The 18,099-nt window shown below is 48.1% G+C and overlaps 1 protein-coding gene across 2 annotated transcripts in view; it reads right to left on the bottom strand.

Annotated features, from left to right (window-relative positions):
- Positions 1-14,091, bottom strand: part of MTMR12 (myotubularin related protein 12) — a 65,390-nt gene extending 51,299 nt beyond the window's left edge. Inside the window, exon 1 of one of the 2 annotated variants that reach the window (XM_033421310.2) lies at positions 13,872-14,091. In XM_033421310.2, coding sequence (XP_033277201.1) covers positions 13,872-14,039 — 168 coding nt within the window. In that variant the 5' untranslated portion in view covers positions 14,040-14,091. The remainder of the gene's footprint in view (positions 1-13,871) is intronic. The other variant, XM_004266029.4, reaches the window with a different exon arrangement.
- Between the last annotated feature and the right edge of the window lie 4,008 nt (positions 14,092-18,099).

The raw sequence follows: 18,099 nt of genomic DNA, 5'->3' as shown, positions 1-18,099 counted from the left end.
ATCTCCTTTCTGGGCAGGGTCCACAGGACCTCTGTTCCTTGGGGCAGCTCTCCCACAACATATGCTGACAACCCTCCTCCCTTCAAATGTATCTTTACTCCAGATCTCTCTTCAGAGCTCCAGATCTGGACCCCAAACAGCCTCCTGGCCTCATGTACTGTAATGTCCCTCAGATCCTCCAAATTCACATTTCTAAGTCAGCTCATCATTTTCCCCCGCCCCTCGCCGAACCTGCTGTCCTCTGGACTCTGGCCCTACCGTACACCCAGCAGTCATTCTCAGCTATCCCCTGCCTCTCATGATCCTGTCTGCTCTGCTTCCTTAACGGTTCCAGAGTCCGTCCACGCCCGTCCTTCCCTGCTGCTGCTCTTCCTTCCAGCCGCCAGCACGCACCTTGCGCACCCCCACGATCAGGGTCTTGCTCCCGCCATCCAGCCCCCGGCGCAGCCGCTGGACCCCACAGTCCGCTCTCCCCTGTCCCGCCCACCCAATTCGTCCAGTCCACTGTCCACATAGTTCAAGTCCTCTGCAAAGCTTTCTCGGGCCTTCCCTGGTGGTCCAGCAGTTAAGACTCTGCACTCCCAGTGCAGGGGGCTCAGGTTCAATCCCTGGTCAGGGAACTAGATCCTGAATGCCACAACTAAGAGCCCACATGCCATAACTAAAAGATCCTGTGTGCCGCAACTAAGAGCCAGCTAAATAAATAAATAAATAAATAAATAAATAAATAAATAAATAAGTAGGGCTTCCCTGGTGGCGCAGTGATTAAGAATTCGCCTGCCAATGCCAGGGACACAGGTTCGAGCCCTGGTCCAGGAAGACCCCACATGCCACGGAGCAACTAAGCATGTGTACCACAACTGCTGAGCCTGCGCTCTAGAGCCCACGAGCCACAGCTACTGAGCCCGTGCGCCTAGAGCCCATGCTCCGCAACAAAGAGAAGCCACGGCAATGAGAAGCCCGCGCACCACAACAAAGAGTAGCCCCCGCTCACCGCAACTAGAGAAAGTCCACGCGCAGCACCAAGACCCAACGCAGCCAAAAATAAATAAATTAAATAAATAAAAATTACTACCTAAGTATGTGATTAGTGGCAGGTATTACTGACCTTTCCCACACCTCTCCGTTAGCTGGCTTCCTGAAACACATTCTAGTCTCATGAATAGGGCAGGGGCACGTTCAAAGACAGACTTTAAATTGGAAGCCTTATCACTGAGGATAGAGACTAGAGACTAAGTGAATCTATCTACTGTCCTGGTCCAGGAAGCTAGAGAAATCAAAATAAGATTTGTTCCCTGGAGCTGATTCCCAGGGCTGCTGGTTCCCCGCTCCTGGCCAGGGGGCTCCGCTCCCTTCCGAGCCAGCCTGATCAGGTACCAGCTTTGCCACTGACCACAGCTCTACTCTACTAACCTTACACTGCCTTGGCAGTTGGATACAAGCAACGACTACTCTGACAATAAAGCACGTCAGCAGCACCTGAAGCCAGGGGAGCAGACATGCAGTAAGAGGCAAACTAACGATCTCTGTCTGGACTCAAGGTTCCAAGACCACAGATGCGGGGCAGGGTTGGGACCTAGTCCTTAAGGACTCTGCTGTTTACTCATCATGCAAATCAGTTCTCAGCCACAATACATGTTCACTCCACAGGGCGAGCTGGGAACGCTCAAGAGCACTTCAGACTAAGCATCTGTTATCCGCAAAAATATACGTCTAACTTAAACACGGAAATATATAATTTGCTGGAGGTTTTCCTATGTCCTGTTTCACATGTTCTACGTCATTTATTTTGACAACAGTCCTGTAAGGAATTCTCATCCCCACTTTACAGATAAGGCCAATGAAGCTCCAAGAGGGTAAACAATGTGCCTGGGCTCACAGGGCTAAACAGGTGATGAAGCCAGAACTCAGGACTTCTGATACCAAGTTCAGTCCTGATTCTTAAACTGTGTTTTGTAAAAGCTTTATTAAGACATAACTCGGGCTTCCCTGGTGGCGCAGTGGTTGAGAGTCCGCCTGCTGATGCAGGGGACATGGGTTCGTGCCCCGGTCCAGGAAGATCCCACGTGCCGCAGAGCGGCTGGGCCCGTGAGCCTTGGCCGCCGAGCCCATGCGTCCGGAGCCTGTGCTCCGCAACAGGAGAGGCCACAGCAGTGAGAGGCCTGCGTACTGCAAAAAAAAAATTATATATATATATATATATATATATATATATATATATATATATACACACACCATCAAGTGTCCCTTCAACTGTAACAAGTCTCCAGGACAGGGAAATAGGCAACAACCTCAGAGAGCACCCTTACCCCAAGAGCTAAGCAATACTTACTCATTCTTGTAAAAAATAAAATACAGTATGTGTGTGTGAAAAAAAAAACTTACTCATGTGTCATTCTAAGTCCTTTCTCTCACATTTAGATTTGCTGCTTTTTTCCCCTACCTCAGATTTTTTCTTTTTGAAGGAAGAAAGTAACTGCTCACCGAGATCCAAACTAAAGCCCTCACCTGTTTTGACAGCTCATCATTTACTGAACAGCAGTGAAAGGATTACTCGTGCTTCTTAGCAAGGATCACTCTTACCAGGCATTCCCCAGGCCTTTAAATAATCCAAACACTTTAGCACATTCTCCCTAGTAAGAACCTCAGGCTAGAGAGTAAATGGTAAGACCCATCGCAGCAGTGTAAGCCTCAGAACCCACAGATCTGACCGCAACAGAAAGCTGGCTGAACTCCAACAGAGAGGGTCTGCTCGCTTGTTGGAACGGAAGCTGCCTAAGGAAGCAAAGAGCAGCTGGAGACACACCATGGGGAACAGCTGGGCTTCAGGTGGCCACACAGGTCACCAGTTTACCAAACTAAGCGCCACAGTGACAGCGAAAAGGGGTATTTTTAGGCAAAGCATCTCAGGCCAAAGCAGACTCTTGGGGCACAAAGACCAAGGGTAGAGTCAGCAATCACACTGAAGTTCCTCACCTAGTTCTCAACCTCAACTCCCCCAAATCACTCTGCAGGAGAAAGAAAAACGACCTCTGGGTAAATGGAGTCCACAGTAATGTATTTTGTTTTTGTTTCTTTGTACTTCTTTGTAGCACATACCACAATCAGTGCCCACTCTCCTCCATCCACCACTCCAGCCAGAATGCTAGCTCCTTGCAAACTCATCTCTGCATCATTGTCTGGTAAACTGCATCATGGACTTTAACTCTTTGTTCTTTCCTGTAGCCAGGCTCTTGGTCATGTGACTTTGCAGGGACTTGTTTTGGTTAACATTTGCCATCTTCAATGACAGGGATGTAAACAAAAATTAAAAGTGATATATTTGGAATTTATAACCCTAGGTAAGTATAAAAGAAAGTTAAATAAATGTTCAAATGTTGTGTTCTAAAAAAAAACAAACAAAAGATGACCTCTGAGTGAAGCTCCCACCAGCTACCCTCTGAGGCCCTCTCCAGGGATGGCCCTGGGCCACAGTCCATTCAGCCCTCTCTGAAGCCAGCCTGAGCTCCACAAGGCCACACTGAGTGGCCAGCACTACAGCCCTGCCCTCAAGGAGCTTACAGCTCTGTTGGGGAAATACGAGCCACAGACATAGAACAATTATACACAAAGGAGTAGAGAATAAACACTCAAATGGCATCACCAAAACCCAGAGCTATAGACAGCCTGTATCACGGCTAAAAGGAGGACGGCAGCTAGTTACGAGCAAAGACTTGAGAATGCAAAGAGGTTGAAGTAACAAGAGCCTTCGGTACTGCCTGGTCTGGGGCTTTTCACACTGTACCTCTCATACAGACTCTCTCTTCTGGTCTTTCTCTATTTTGGGGTTTCCTTTATGATTTCATTTGAAATAGCAGTTCTCCACAGGGGCTGAAGGAAGAGATCATGGTTAACAGAAAGAACACAGGTCCCTGCTGCAGGTCCCCGCTCCCACCCTGACACACACACACCCCTCCCCACCCCTGGGGCCTGTCTCAACCTCCAGAGCAGTGCGTGGGACAGTGCGTTTTGAAAAAGTTGTTCAAGAACCTCGCTGTTTAAAAAAAAAAGTTCCTTGCACAAAATATGTTTAAAAACACTTGCCTATGGGCTTCCCTGGTGGCGCAGTGGTTGAGAGTCCGCCTGCCGATGCAGGGGACACGGGTTCGTGTCCCGGTCCGGGAAGATCCCACATGCCGCGGAGCGCTGGGCCCATGAGCCATGGCCGCTGAGCCTGCGCGTCTGGAGCCTGTGCTCCGCAACGGGAGAGGCCACAGCAGTGAGAGGCTCGCGTACCGCAAAAAAAAAAACAAAAAAAAACCACTTGCCTAATCCAACTCTATAAATCAGGAAATGAGACCCAAAGAGGTTGAAGGGGCTCCCTCAGGGACACACAGAAAAGAAACAGCCAGAACCCAGGGCTCCCAAATCCAAGCTACTTATCTTTCAACAAACCAGAAGCAGTCAGAAACTGGGGTTAACCTGGAAAGTGCGTTAAGATTTGGACCAGTGGAAGGGGCAGGGGGCATGGAGGACTCTTAACAGGAAAATGACACGTGAAGGCTGCGTCCAAAAGGAGCCTGGCCGTGATGGGAGGAGTGTCTCGGGGAGGGGGATGCAGAAGGGAGCAGTGGCAGGTGGAGAGACCAGGTAAGCAGCTGTGGTTGGTGGTCCCGGGCATGAGAGGAGATGCTAGCAGGAAGAGTGGCAATGGAAATGAAGACAGACCACCACAGAGGCCCCTCTCAAAGGCACCCTGGGGACTGCAACTGGTTTGGACCACACGTGACTGGGGAAGGAGGGGGCCACTGGCAGCAGCTAGGAAGGTGGGAAGTGGAGCTGAACTGGAGTTTCAGGCCCAGGACCTAGCATGCTGCCCAAACCCCAGGTCCTCCTGGAAGCCCTTGAGACAAGGGAAGATACTGTTACAGGAGGACAGAGAGGGAATCCACGAAACAACTCACTGGAAAAGAAATCGGTGCCGGAGGGGAAATGGAAAGGGCGCCCACAGTGGGTATGGCAGGGTTCAATAAGAGGGACAGCACCCCTGGCTCCAGACACAAGCCTCTGAGAGTGCAAGCAACGAACAATGCTCGAAGGGAACGTAGGTCAAGTCTTGCCATTATCGGGACCTGCTCTGGTGGCCCAAGAAACAAACACATGAATGAAGACACACAGCTGCAGCTTCTGGGGTGAAGAGTAACAGCAACTACAGCAGTTAACATTTCATAAGTGTTTAGTACGTGCCGAGTTGTGCTGACTTAGCAGCTCTCCACGGATTGTCTCACTTAAGACTAATGTCACTTGTATGGGTTAGATACTATTACTTTCATTCCCATCTCACAGGTCAGGAAACTGAGGCTCAGAGAAGTTACATACCCAGCTTAAATCCATACAGCAAGGGGCAAAGCTCTAATTCCAAAGCCATGCTGCTAACCCGCATATCACACTGAAAGTGAAGAGGGCAGCGCTGGAATGTGCACAGCGCTAGAGGAAAGGTGTCAGGGAGCAGTCATGGGGCTGTCAGAGTCTTATCACTGAAGCTAACTGATGGGACCAACAGCAGCTGCAGAAACACATGGCGCTGCCTTCTGTGCGTCCCCTCCTGGTCCTGCTCCAGAGCTGCTATGTAAATACCAGGTCAGCCGAGTAGCTGGCAGGGAGCTAAAAGCCTTGGGGCAGTAGCTTTTCCATCGTCTTGGAGCAAGAGGAACTGGGGCAAATGAGAAGCTGCCTACAGGCTCACCGAGAGCCAGACGGACGCGCAAAGCAGCATCCACAGAAAGTGGGGAACAACAGGCGTGTCCCAGTGGTGCCCCTGGATTCTACTCTTCAGGACCTGCCTCACTTGCACCTCCGCGGGCACCTTATGCAAGGGGAGAGGACAGATGGTCTGACCACCTGGTCCCCACGCACCTGTAAGCCTTTCAAGTTGTGCCTCCTACCTGCCCACTGCACCCTCCCCCACCTCCCCAGAGCGGAGCCCACGTCAACGCTGCCCTTTCCAAGTCCCACGCAACCTTCCAATGAGGCCAGATGCTGCGGAGAGGCAGCAGTGGGCCCTCCTCCGTGCCCGAGAGCGTCGTGTGCTCCCGCTCAGCAACAGGCAGCACCTACCTCTGCACGTCACGGCCATCTGTCGACCTGACATCTCTCCAGCAGAACGTCAGCCTCCGGAGTGCACAGATTGCCGATTTTATTTTTCACGCCTAATTCTAACACGGTGCTTAGCAAATGGTAGTGACACACTCAGTAATTCTTCTGATTCAAGTTCTTGTTAATAATAATAAAAGCACCTAGCAGTTGTTGAGTATCTGCCACGTATCACATCCCAAGCTGGGTGTACATGGTATTTCTTCTCATGCTCAAAATAAGCCTGCCGGGAAGCTGGGCATCCAGCGTCACAGGTGAGGAAAGGGAGGCTCGGAGAGGTGAAGTCACACTGGGAAGTGGGTCTCAAGGAATTAAAGCAAAACACGAATTCAATTTTATATACGGAGAAAAGGTAGGAACACAGTGAGATTTTTCATCTAAAAAACTGGGATCATTCCCTTCAACTGTATTCTCAGAAATCTTAAAAAACTCTCTCAGCAAAAACAAAAGGAAAAAACCCCCGGCAGCTCAGGACCACTGCCTAAAACAGGGGTTGGCAATCTGTCACAAGGGAAAGGTAGACTTCAAAATATTTCACCACTGTGGCCAGCGCTTTCATACACAGGCCCTGCTTTTCTCGTGGCTGAAGCCATTCTCTCCCCCCAAAGCAAAGAAGTGACGGTTTAGATGCCACCTCTGAAAGGCTGCCCACCAGCCAGGTCTCCAAGGAATGACGAAGGGGCACAGGAGGGAAAAGCGTTTACATATGTAATCAAAACAGCACAGTCTGGCAACTGCCTTTGATGTAGGTAAAGAGAATTATTACTCCCAGAGGTAATTTGATTTTATTTACTCGTATCTTAAGTAAGTCATTGACCAGATGTGATGGACAAAGTCTGGCCTATGATAGAGAGGCTCAGAAATGAGGGAAGAGAAAAAATAAGTCCACAGAAAGAATCTAGCAAAATGTCAAAGGCCAAATGTTAACAATGAAAAAAGTCAACTGCTAAATGTTCTCATTAGGTTTGGAATTTAAAACATAATCAAATCATTCTCAAACGTATAAAAAACAAAGAGAAGAAGAAAAGAAACTTTCGGAGATAGTGAAAAATACTCTAAGGAAGAGTTACCACCGTGAACTTTCCCGGCATGATACCATGGCAACAACCGCAACAACTAAATATTCCACTGTCATTAATACCTTAGCTGGGAAAGATCCTGTATTCTAAGATTGACGACTAAGTACTTTCTGAAACCATCCAGATGGCTCCTGAGTAACAGTAACAATGAAAGCCCACATCTCCTGAAGGCTACCCAGGCGCCAAGCACTCCGCTGAGGGCTCTGTGCACAGTCACAGTGCAGACTCATAAATGTTCACACACACCTATCAGATAAGATGGGTATTATTATTCCCACTGTTCGGGTAGAAATATGACCAAGGCTTAAAGGACTGGCCTCACACACAGCTAGCTAGGGAGAGCAAAGACAAGTGCTTGCTCTCCTTGGAGGGTGACACCCCAGGTATGCAGAGGGGATTAAGGAGAGGGGGAAGCCCTGCGGCCCTTCCGGTTCTCGGGCAGCTTCGCTCCCTCCTGGAGTCCCTCTCCCATTTCCACCTCCTCTCTTCTGCCTTCCAAAGCAGCAGAATATTAGAGGTTAGCAGAATTATTCCAGTTCAATCCTACCTCCTAATCTACCTCAAGAAGTTTATTGTAAGTGATTCATTAAACTGCAAACCCACTGTTCTCCAAATAAAGCACATAAGAAGTCACAAGCTTAACTTGATGAGAAACTGAGGGAGGCTTCCTGCTGGAAAAACGACTCGACGTTTCTGCTCTGACGCGAATCAGCGGTACCACCTTCAAACACAACAACCGCAGGGCAGGCTATAAATTTTTACACATATTATGAGTGCAACCATATAAGACACAAAGCCTAGACAACTAAAAAATGGAAATAACTGCTTTGGTTAGGGTAGCACAATTACGGGTAGTTTTCTTTTTCTAACTTCCAAAGTCTGCAACATTGTCTTTATCATAAAAATAAGGTATACATCTTTTATAGTGATAAAAAAAATTTTCTGACCCCCTAAAATTGAGTTCTCTCTAAAGCACGCTGTGACATAGAATGGCTTCACGTGGAAGCAGTCAAAGGATATCAAACATTCTGTTGAGGATGTTCAGAGAAGGATCTAGAACTTTAAATTTCTAAGCATGCGTTCCCCACAGCCTAAGATTTTGACAGCAGTGCTGGTTTTAGCTTCAGAGACGGAAGCAGGGCGCAGAGAGAGGCTGGCTAAGACGGGGGCTGTCTGTGTGGCAGCTGCTTGATGGGCTGCAGGAAGTGTTGCTTGACAATAGCCTCATGACATCTTTGGTGCTCTATCTGCAGAAGCTGTGTGGTGTTGGATGGGACCCAGGGAGATGCCGCAGGAAGCACATGCAGGAGAGAAAAAGCGGAAGATTTGGACAGATCGTCAGGCTCAAGCCACAGCTAAGAAAGTGGTCATTTTAGGAAGAACTTTGAATGTCCTTTAATGGCCTGTTAAATCACTATGGATGACCTCTAAGCTGAAGGAGAAAACTCTGCCATTAAAAAATTAGTTTGGAATGGAGAAAAAGTTATACAGTCTTAAAGTAATGGGTCTAGATTTTGCTTTAAAAGGTATTTTTTATGGCTAGGACTGAGGAAGGAGGTCTGTTTTAGGCTAAGCCAATCTCCTCTCGTCATCGATCCATCAAAGTCATCAAAATTAGCGGTCCAATACCAGAGGGTTCCACCAAAAAATCATCTCAATCATTTCATCTGTTTTGGATCCCCAACATCTTAGAATAGTGCCTGGTACTAGTAGGTGCTGAATAAATATCTGTTGAACAAATTAACCGTATCGCCAGCGAGCCCCATATCTGCTCACAATCCCCTGGTGGAGAACCTAAAAAAGCCAAGAAAGAAACCGCTGCTAGAGAACGCGAATGAGAAAGCACTCCAGCGTGCAAACAACAGGCACGCCTATAAGCATGTTTCACTGATGATAGTCCCTGCATTCACAAATAGAGGGATAAGAGCATGGCCCTGGAGTCAGAAGGCCCTGGTTTACATTCTGGCAGCAACCTTCGCCAGCTGTGACCCTGAGTAAGGTGCTTAACCTCTCTGGGTCTCACTTTCCACATCTAGACACAAAAAAGGGAGGTAATGGTAGTATCTGCCACATAAGACAGATGAAGATGAAATGAGATAAGCAGTTTCTGGGACACAGAAGCGCCTAATGAATACCAGTGAATTCTTGGTTTGTTTATTTTGATATATACCTGCAGTCCTATCTCTGGGAAGAATTCAGGATCATGGGTTCACTTCTCCCCACCAAAAGAAATGGCCTTAAATGAGGAAGAGGCAATCGAATGCATTCTTTTCCCTGAGGGATCAATAAGAAGGAAAAAAAATCGGCTCTTAAATCTGGGTTTTTTGGACCCTTCTCAATCTTCATGTCTCTTCTTGCCTTTTCTCCCACATCTATATAAAACCTTTCCTGAACTGCTGTGGGTCTGGCTTAGCCACAGGCACTGCTGGCCTCCAGAGACAGCTCTTAACTGTGTTCTACAATAACACTGTACCCCGGGCAGGGCAATTAACCCCGCTGGGCCTCATTCACATCCACATAACAGAGGAAGAGTTCAGGGGTGGAGTGGATCATCTTTAAATTCTCTTCCAAGTCTGAAAATCTACAACTAAGTAATTAATAACTATTATTAGTGCATTCAAGTCAAGCACTGACCTAAACTCAACTAGAAAGTACATCTTAACCATATTTGGAATACCACACAAACACGGGCAGAAGTACAGCAAACTCTAAAAGCTGAATTTTTCCTGGTCTTAGTTTCAGAGAACACACAAGTACCCTGAGGCTTTTATTTGGCTCCCTTATCACAATGGAACCGGCTCTTATTAAATCAGAACTTTCTCTTAGGATCACCTAAGGGTCCTTTATTTACAAGCTGCCAGGTACAGACACTAAGCACTTCTAACCACTATGAATTACCAAACCCGTGCTTACAATTTCCAGGTAACTGAGCAGAAAACTGACAGTCTTAAAGAATCAGAATTGTCATTCGGCAGCAGAGAAGGTGACTAACTAGAAAACCATTTAAAAACCACACTACTGGGGTTTCCCTGGTGGCGCAGTGGTTAGGAGTCCGCCTGCCAATGCAGGGGACATGGGTTCGAGCCCCAGTCCGGGAAGATCCCACATGCCACAGAGCAACTGGGCCTGTGCACCACAACTACTGAGCCTGCGCTCTAGGGCCTGCGAGCCACAACTACTGAGTCCATACGCCACGACTGCTGAGGCCCGCACGCCTAGAGCCCATGCTCCGCAACAAACGAGGCCACCACAATGAGAAGCCTGCACACCGCAACGAAGAGCAGCCCCCGCTCGCTGCAACTAGAGAAAGCCTGTGCACAGCAACAAAGACCCAACACGGCCAAAATAAACAAACAAACAAATAAATACATTTATAAAAAAAAAAACCACAATACTTTCTTGGGCTCTTCGCGCTACCTAACATCTCCCCATCACACTGTCTGTCTCTGTTGAGGAAAAGGGGTCTAATTTAAAATGAAGTTATAGGTTAACAATGGGCATAGAAAGACATTTACAATATACATTTCTGGTGAAATGGGCAGATTACAAAATAATGTGATCAGCAATATTAGTCCCGTTTTGGTAAAAAACATGCATACATCTACACACGTATCTGACAGGATACATTCCAAGTCGTTAATAAGCTTATAATTTTTCTGTAAAAAATTTGTTTGCTTATCTATATTGTCCTATTTTTCTACAATGACCACTTCGACTTCTGAAATAATAATAATTCAAACAGGTGTTTTATTTAATAAGAAAAGTGGATCTGGCACCCAAACTATAACCAAACACCTCCCTGAAGCAGAGCTCAGCATCCAGGGTTCCCCTGCACAGAGGCACCTTGTGTCTAAGGCTAAGCTGGGGTGGAGGTGTTGAGATGTTTTTAAGTACCAGCCATCGGGTACCACCAAGATAGGCCCAGCTCTCTCCCTCCTGTTCACCTCAGCCTCCAGAACCATCAGCTTCCCATTTACGCAATTTACTGATCTGCAACCCTCTGGGCAGAGTTCACAAAACATGACCAAAGATTCTAAATTACAGTTCAGGATTTTAACTTTCACATTCACTGATTTAGGAGAATCAATGACAGAAGAGCCAAGTTACTGTGGCAGAGATCCAGTTTTAACAGGTGAAGTTAACTCCCACCCCTCATTTTAGGCTGTCCAATGCCAATCCTTTCTGATCACAAGACAAAAAAAGTAAGCCATCATGTTTATAAGCATCATCTTCAAATACTTTATCCAGTTAAGCCTTGTTTTTAATAGAAAGTGCTGGCTCTTGATAGCCTCTTTGGCATACAGAATGCAGCTGCTGATAAATCTTCTAAGATCTGATCAGCCTAGAACAAGTTCATCACCAGGCACAGGTATCATAAGGCACTTTGCACCGTGAAGGCGTGAAGGGTGTTCTGGAAGCTTAGTGATCTACCAGCAAAAAGGTGTGTGAGAAATTGCGACTTCCCAGCTAACAAAAACAAAGAGCATACGAAGAAGACAGTGATAGGAAAACACACGTGACAAGCAGTAAAGATGAGGGCAGTGTGAGGGAAAGGAATAGAAACAGCAGAATGACAGTCTTCAGAAAAGTGTTCTGAAGGATTCCTCCTCCCAAGTCAAGAGAAGGTTACCAGACCCAGTGCTCTCAGAGGCACATAGGCTATACCTTGAAGCTGCTCACATGCATCTCCCATAACGTAATAGCTAGCAAAAGCTATACTGTACTTAACAGCAAATTGCCTCCTTACTCCCTCAATCCCTTATCTTCTAAAAACCATCCATGATTTAGGTCAGAGCCTTATCCTGTCACAAAATATTTTTTGAGACAGATTTCAACAAAGAAGCATAGTGTCTACACAGCACTATTTTCTTGCAAGAAAACAAAACTGCCAACTATACGGATCTGAAAAATGTGACCACTTCAGGCTTATTTTGGGGCTGAACCACTCCCCTTCCCTAATTATCCCTCAAAGGAAACATATCAGGAGCTGTGGGCAAAGAGGGTAAACATGTCTAATTACAACATGTGCTCTTGGTGGATAAAAAATTTGAACATTCTTGAACTCTGGCCACATTTCAGAAGACCTTCCACTTGTAGTTTAGTCTCCCTAAAGAGGAAAGGTTAAAAGATCAGTTGTGTTTCACCCAGGTCTCCATCAAAAAAGACACAAAGAGAAACTGACCACATTTCTTACCCTCCATACTACAGGAGAGCCTGCTGAATATGCAAGATGACCCTGACTCCTTATCAAGCACTTACAGAGGAAGTGGTTTTTATTTAAAAGTCAGGACTAAAAATAAGACCCATTTCAAGAGTACTCTCCACTGGAAAAAAAGACACACATTTGAATTTAAAGATGTATATGCAAAGGCTTCAGGCCACAGGTGGTCTTAGAGAAGCGGTCCTTGATCAAGCCCTCTCATCCACAGCCCACCTGCCTTTGCTCTACAGAGGTGTGAAGACAGCCGAAGAGTTTGCTGATGCTTCTGCACATTGCTGTTTAAAGTGCTGAGAGAGGAGCAGGAAAAAACCTTCAGAAATCCAAAATGAAAATGCATCTAATTAGGCATTTGGATTGGGAGCTATAGCTCAAGAAGCTCTCAGCAAGGCCTACAGGTTGTAACCTCTCTCACCTCCTCTCCTAGGACTCTCCCCCTCCTCCCCTGGATTCTGCAGGGCTGGTTTCCGTGATGGCCCTCCAACACTCCAGACTCTTCCCTCAGATCCCAAGCAACCTTCAAAGCTTTGCTCAAATGCCACTGCGCAAGGGGGAGAAGGAGGTCTTTTCTTTTCCCATGATACTTTCAACTTCTAATATACCATATAATTTACTTACACCTATTTTATTCATCGTTTACCCCTCTCTCCCTCAGATAAGCTCCGGGAGAACGGGGATCTTTGTTTTGTTCATTGATGTATACCCCCAAGCAGTTTTAGAACAGTGCCTGGCACTGAGTAGGAGCTCAAAAAATATTTTCTGAATGAATGAATGAACTTGACAGTAAAACTCCAGGAGGAAAGCAGCCGGGGAGTCGAAAGGGTGATGGTGAGGGGGTGAAATAAAAGGGGGAAAAAGCGACAGAGGGGAATTTACAAGGAAGAGGGAGAGGCTGACTGAGGCCGGGACCGACCCACACTTTCTCCCTGCAGTGCTGACGGGAAGCGAGAGGCAGTGCACGGTATCCCGCCAGCGGCATCAAATAGCACTCTTAGAAGCAAGCAGCTGAGATAAGCAAGCTCTACAGACTCACTGAGAAATTCCAAGGGCAGGGCAGACCCGCCCGGACTGCAGGCTCTGGGCAGGTCCCCAAGGGGGTCCAGACGTCCCTGCTCTTCCCCTCTCTCGGTGCCCCAAACCCAGCTCCCCTCCACTGTAGCCAGGAGCGTGCCGGGCCGCAGTACCTTCCCGGCTCGGGCCCCTTCACCTGGTCGCCAGCAAGCCGGGCCCTGCACTCGAGCACCTGCCTGCCCGCGTCGGGGATCCTCAGCCGGGCCCGCCGGGAAGCCCAGCGCGCCCCTGGGGGCCTCACTCCGCTCGGCTTCCCTCCGGCACCCGGGCAGGAAGCGCCCGCGGCTCTTCCTGCGACGGGTAAGGGGCTGCAGGCGCCCCTCGCCCCTGCCGCTCCAGTAAGACGCCCCGCCCGCGCGGCGCCCCCTCACCTCGGGGCGCACGTACGACACGAAGGAGGGCTTGGGCGCCTTGGTGCCGCCGCCACCGCCGACTACACCTTTCCCCAGCATACCGCCGCCCTGGGAAGCAGCGACGCGCGCGAGCAGAGGCGGCCGCTCGCAGCGGCCACCAGCACTGGCGGCCGGGGCTCCGCCCATCCCCAGGGCAGCGGCGTCCGCGGCACCGCCCGCATCCGGCTCCGCCGCTGACACCGCTCGCCCCGCCCAGGCACGCGGGCCCCACCCACTCCGCGCGCAGGCCCAAGCAGTCGGGAACCCGCGGCCGGAGGCCACGCCTCCTCCGCTGGCGACAGGCCGGTCTGCCTGGCGGCTACTAGCCTTCCGAGATAGGCTCCATTCCACCGTTTGCGGCAAAGCCCGCCCCCATGCGTTCTCTGATTGGCCAGAAGCCTCTGCCGGCCGAGCCCCACGTCAAGTCCCTTCTTGAATGAACCTGGACAGATGTTTCTTCTGACCAATCCAGAGAGCGTTCTCTCCGGACTCCCCGGCGATTGGATAGCAAAAATGTCGCCGCCGCCAAGTGATCCTGCAGTCACTAAGTTGTGAGCATTGGTTCACTGCCGTCGTTCTCTTCTTTTTCCTTGCCGTTTTGGAAGAAAACTTCCGAAAGTGTAGTGTATCGAATCTCACCGATTGAATGAGTGCGTTTCAAACCCCCATCAATGATGTTCGGGCTTACTATTTTAAGTGCAGACAAAAATGAGATAAACCAAGTGCTAGGCACTTAGGAATGGGTTTGAATGATCCTAAAAGGCCTTGTCGACCTCATTTTCTGAAACTTTTTTGTTTTTAATCTTTCCTTTTCTAACAGAATATCAAAAGGCCTTAAGAGATTTCTTTTATTCACCCTCCCAAGTTATCGATAAAACCCTCATTTTTAGTGAAGATTGCAAAGAAAATTCATTTAAATTCGACATTTGGTACCAAGCATTATGTTAGACACAGATGAATAATACAGTTTCAGCTCTCAAGAAACTCAGTCTAGTGGAAAAAACTAATAATAAATATTTGCAGTTAACTTTCTCCGTGTCAGACCCTGGTAAGCATTAGTCTCGTCAATGGCTAATGCCCTTTACCCTCTTCATCTCCATGACCGCCCCCTCCCCCCTCCCGCGCACCAAAGCCAGGCCAAATAAACATAAAATCTGAGTGAAAACGAATGTGCTTACTTTTTTTTTCGTCTCTCAAGCTTTTCTATATTTATTTTAATAGATCTTTGTTGGAGTATAATTGCTTCACAATACCGTGTTAGTTTCTGTTGCACAACAAAGCGAATCAGCCATATGCATACACATGTCCCCATATCCCCGAATGTGCTTACTTTTGAAAACATAGGTCAGGACAAGTCCTGTGGTCTCATTAAAACCTGATTGCCATCCTTCAGCCTATCCAGTACAGCATGGCTGGAGCTACCAGAGTTGCACTATCCCAGTCCTCAAGAAGAGCAGAAGCAAGTAATTTGCCCCGGTCTCACAACAGGTCACTGACAGAGCTGGGATTCCAGCCCAGGTGTGTCTGATTCCTAAGCCCAAGATCCGAACATTATTATAATTACACAAATTAGGAAGGAGCACGATAAAAGAGCGGTCAATTCTATTTAGGAAGGCTAAGTCAGGCTTCATAAAGAAAGACGCTCCTTAGGGAGGTGTCCGGAACGAAGTTATTTGTGGGGACTAATAGCACTTTATATTTCACAGCAGTTTTTACTTTTCAAAGTGAAACGGCAGGGCAGATTTTTACAGTCTGAACAAATCTTTACATTCTGACTTTTCAATTTTCCATGATCTTGCACTGACCATAGTCAGTATGTTGGCGTAGGTGCCTGTGGCCAGGGCTTGCTTCCTGGACATGCAACTAGTGCAGTCACACAGGCCCGCACCTAGAAGGGCTTGGGGCTTAATGCTCTGCGGTCGCGGCCTTCAAATTCTGAATCATTTTATCTTCAAATTTGTGTTTTTTAAGTGAGGTGTGATGGGACGATGGAAGAAGCCCAGGGGTCTTGAAGCCTCAGCTCCTGCACAGTCCTCTTGGGTGCCCACCCTGTCCTGGCACCCTGGCCCTCACCAGCCAAACCTAAGTCTCCTGCTTACCTCTGTCGGGGCGGCAACCTGGCCTCATCATCAGAGGGGGAGTAGTGAGCGGGAGGTCTTGGGTTCTGCCATCGCCATCCACCCCTCCCGCCCACGGGTGCCTGGACACTGACAAGGAGATGATCAGGGTCAGGCACAGCCCCCCAACCCCTTCCCATGTCCCTGGGTGGGGTAAGCAGGCATCCCTGCCCTAGGTTGGCAGCTCCATAACTATGCCCTTTATTATTTGTGTTCTTGGGCAAGTTACTTCATCCCTCTGTGCCTGTGATTCTGTCTGGGATGATAATAACAACAATAATAACTATGTCAATGTGGCTGAGGACTATTATGAAGATTAAACGAGGTAATCCAGGCGGTGCCTGGTAGGCAGCAAGAACTAAACAGGTGCTGGCTGACAGTACAATCCCACCAAGCAGGACATAATTTACCCCCTTTCCAGGACTGTAGAAGGAGAAGAAAAGTGACTTCTGATGATACTCTGCGGCACCTTGTTAAACAAAGGGGTTTTGTTTGTGTCCTTGTTTGTTTTTGTTTTTAACCTCTGGCCCAATCCTTGGACTAGAGATAATGGCTTTTATTTTTAATCCACCACATCAAATTTTCCTGAAATCATCCTGCGGTGTAATAATGACTTTATCCTGCTCTTCAGCATCCAATGGCTCTGCAACGTGACGACTCTGGAAACTTGATGCAGCCACTGCGTCCATACAGTTTCAGAAATCACAGCCAGCAAGTGAGGAACGGTGTTAGAGATGGAGGGTGGGGCTTCCCTGGTGGCGCAGTGGTTGAGAGTCCGCCTGCCGATGCAGGGGACACGGGTTCGTGCCCCGGTCCGGAAAGATCCCACATGCCGCGGAGCGGCTGGGCCCGTGAGCCATGGCCGCTGAGCCTGTGCGTCCGGAACCTGTGCTCCGCAACGGGAGAGGCCACAACGGTGAGAGGCCCGCGTACCGCAAAAAAAAAAAAAAAAAAAAGAAGAAGATGGAGGGTGGCTCCTGCTTCCGGGGGCGGGGGCGTTTTCTGCTCACTGATGAAAACCCGCACTTTCTTTAAGGAGCAGGAAGCGGGTGAGGACAGAGAATAAGCTAACATCCGTTTCCATCTCGCTCTTAAGGTTCTCCAGCTATCAGCATATTTTTCACTTGATCTTTAGGGTGTGGATCAAATCTCCTTGGGAGAGTCCCTCCCAACTGACTGAAAAATCCCTGTCATGCTGAGGTCAAATAATTATCCATCTATTAATAACCGCAGATGGTGGCCCCTAGACCTTCAAATATTTTAATTTACACATATTAGTTTAAGGTCACTCCTTTCTCCTAATGCTGCCCTGAGCTCTCTTGGAGAATTATAAATAGGAACAAATCTTAGCTCACAAAGAAATGAGTGCCAGACCAAAGACAGTGCCGTTGCTTCCCACAAACTGAAGCCAAGTGTGTACTCCCACAAGGGGGGAACATTCTTCCTCCGGCAGGTAGTTAAGCCTGGATATTTGCATTTCCTTCTCCTGGGAGTCACTTGAAGCAGCCTACGTGTGTGTGTTATTCATCTTTATCTGATAGGTACCAGGAACATAGTAGGGATTCAATAAATATTTGCACCTGAGTGAAAGGGTATTTGCTGAAAAGCAGCCTGGCCAGCAATTGATTAGTAAGAAGGGGAAGCAAGAATTCAAACTCTAGCATCCGGGTTAGAGCCTGCACTTTTAAAATCGCTTGGATACAAACTAAGATCTGATTTTTTTTTTGAAGATTTATTTGTTTGTTTGTTTGGCTGCATTGGGTCTTAGTTGCGGCACGTGGGATCTTCATTGAGGCACACGGGATCTTTCGTTGCAGCACACGGGCTTCTCTCTAGTTGTGGTGCGCAGGTTTTCTCTTCTCTAGTTGTGGTGCACAGGCTCCAGAGCACGTTGGCTCTGTAGCTTGCGGCACGCAGTCTCTCTAGTTGAGGCACGTGGGCTCAGTTGCCCCATGGCATATGGGATCTTAGTGCCCTGACCAGGGATCGAACCTGTGTCGCCTGCATTGGAAGTCCAATTCTTTACCACTGGACCACCAGGGAAGTCCCAGACTTGATTTTTTAAAAAATAAAAATGAATGAATGAGTGA

Source organism: Orcinus orca, chromosome 3, assembly GCF_937001465.1.
Source record: "Orcinus orca chromosome 3, mOrcOrc1.1, whole genome shotgun sequence".
Classification (NCBI taxonomy): domain Eukaryota; kingdom Metazoa; phylum Chordata; class Mammalia; order Artiodactyla; family Delphinidae; genus Orcinus; species Orcinus orca.
Note: the sequence above shows the minus strand (reverse complement) of the source record. Positions and strands in the feature narration are given on the sequence as shown.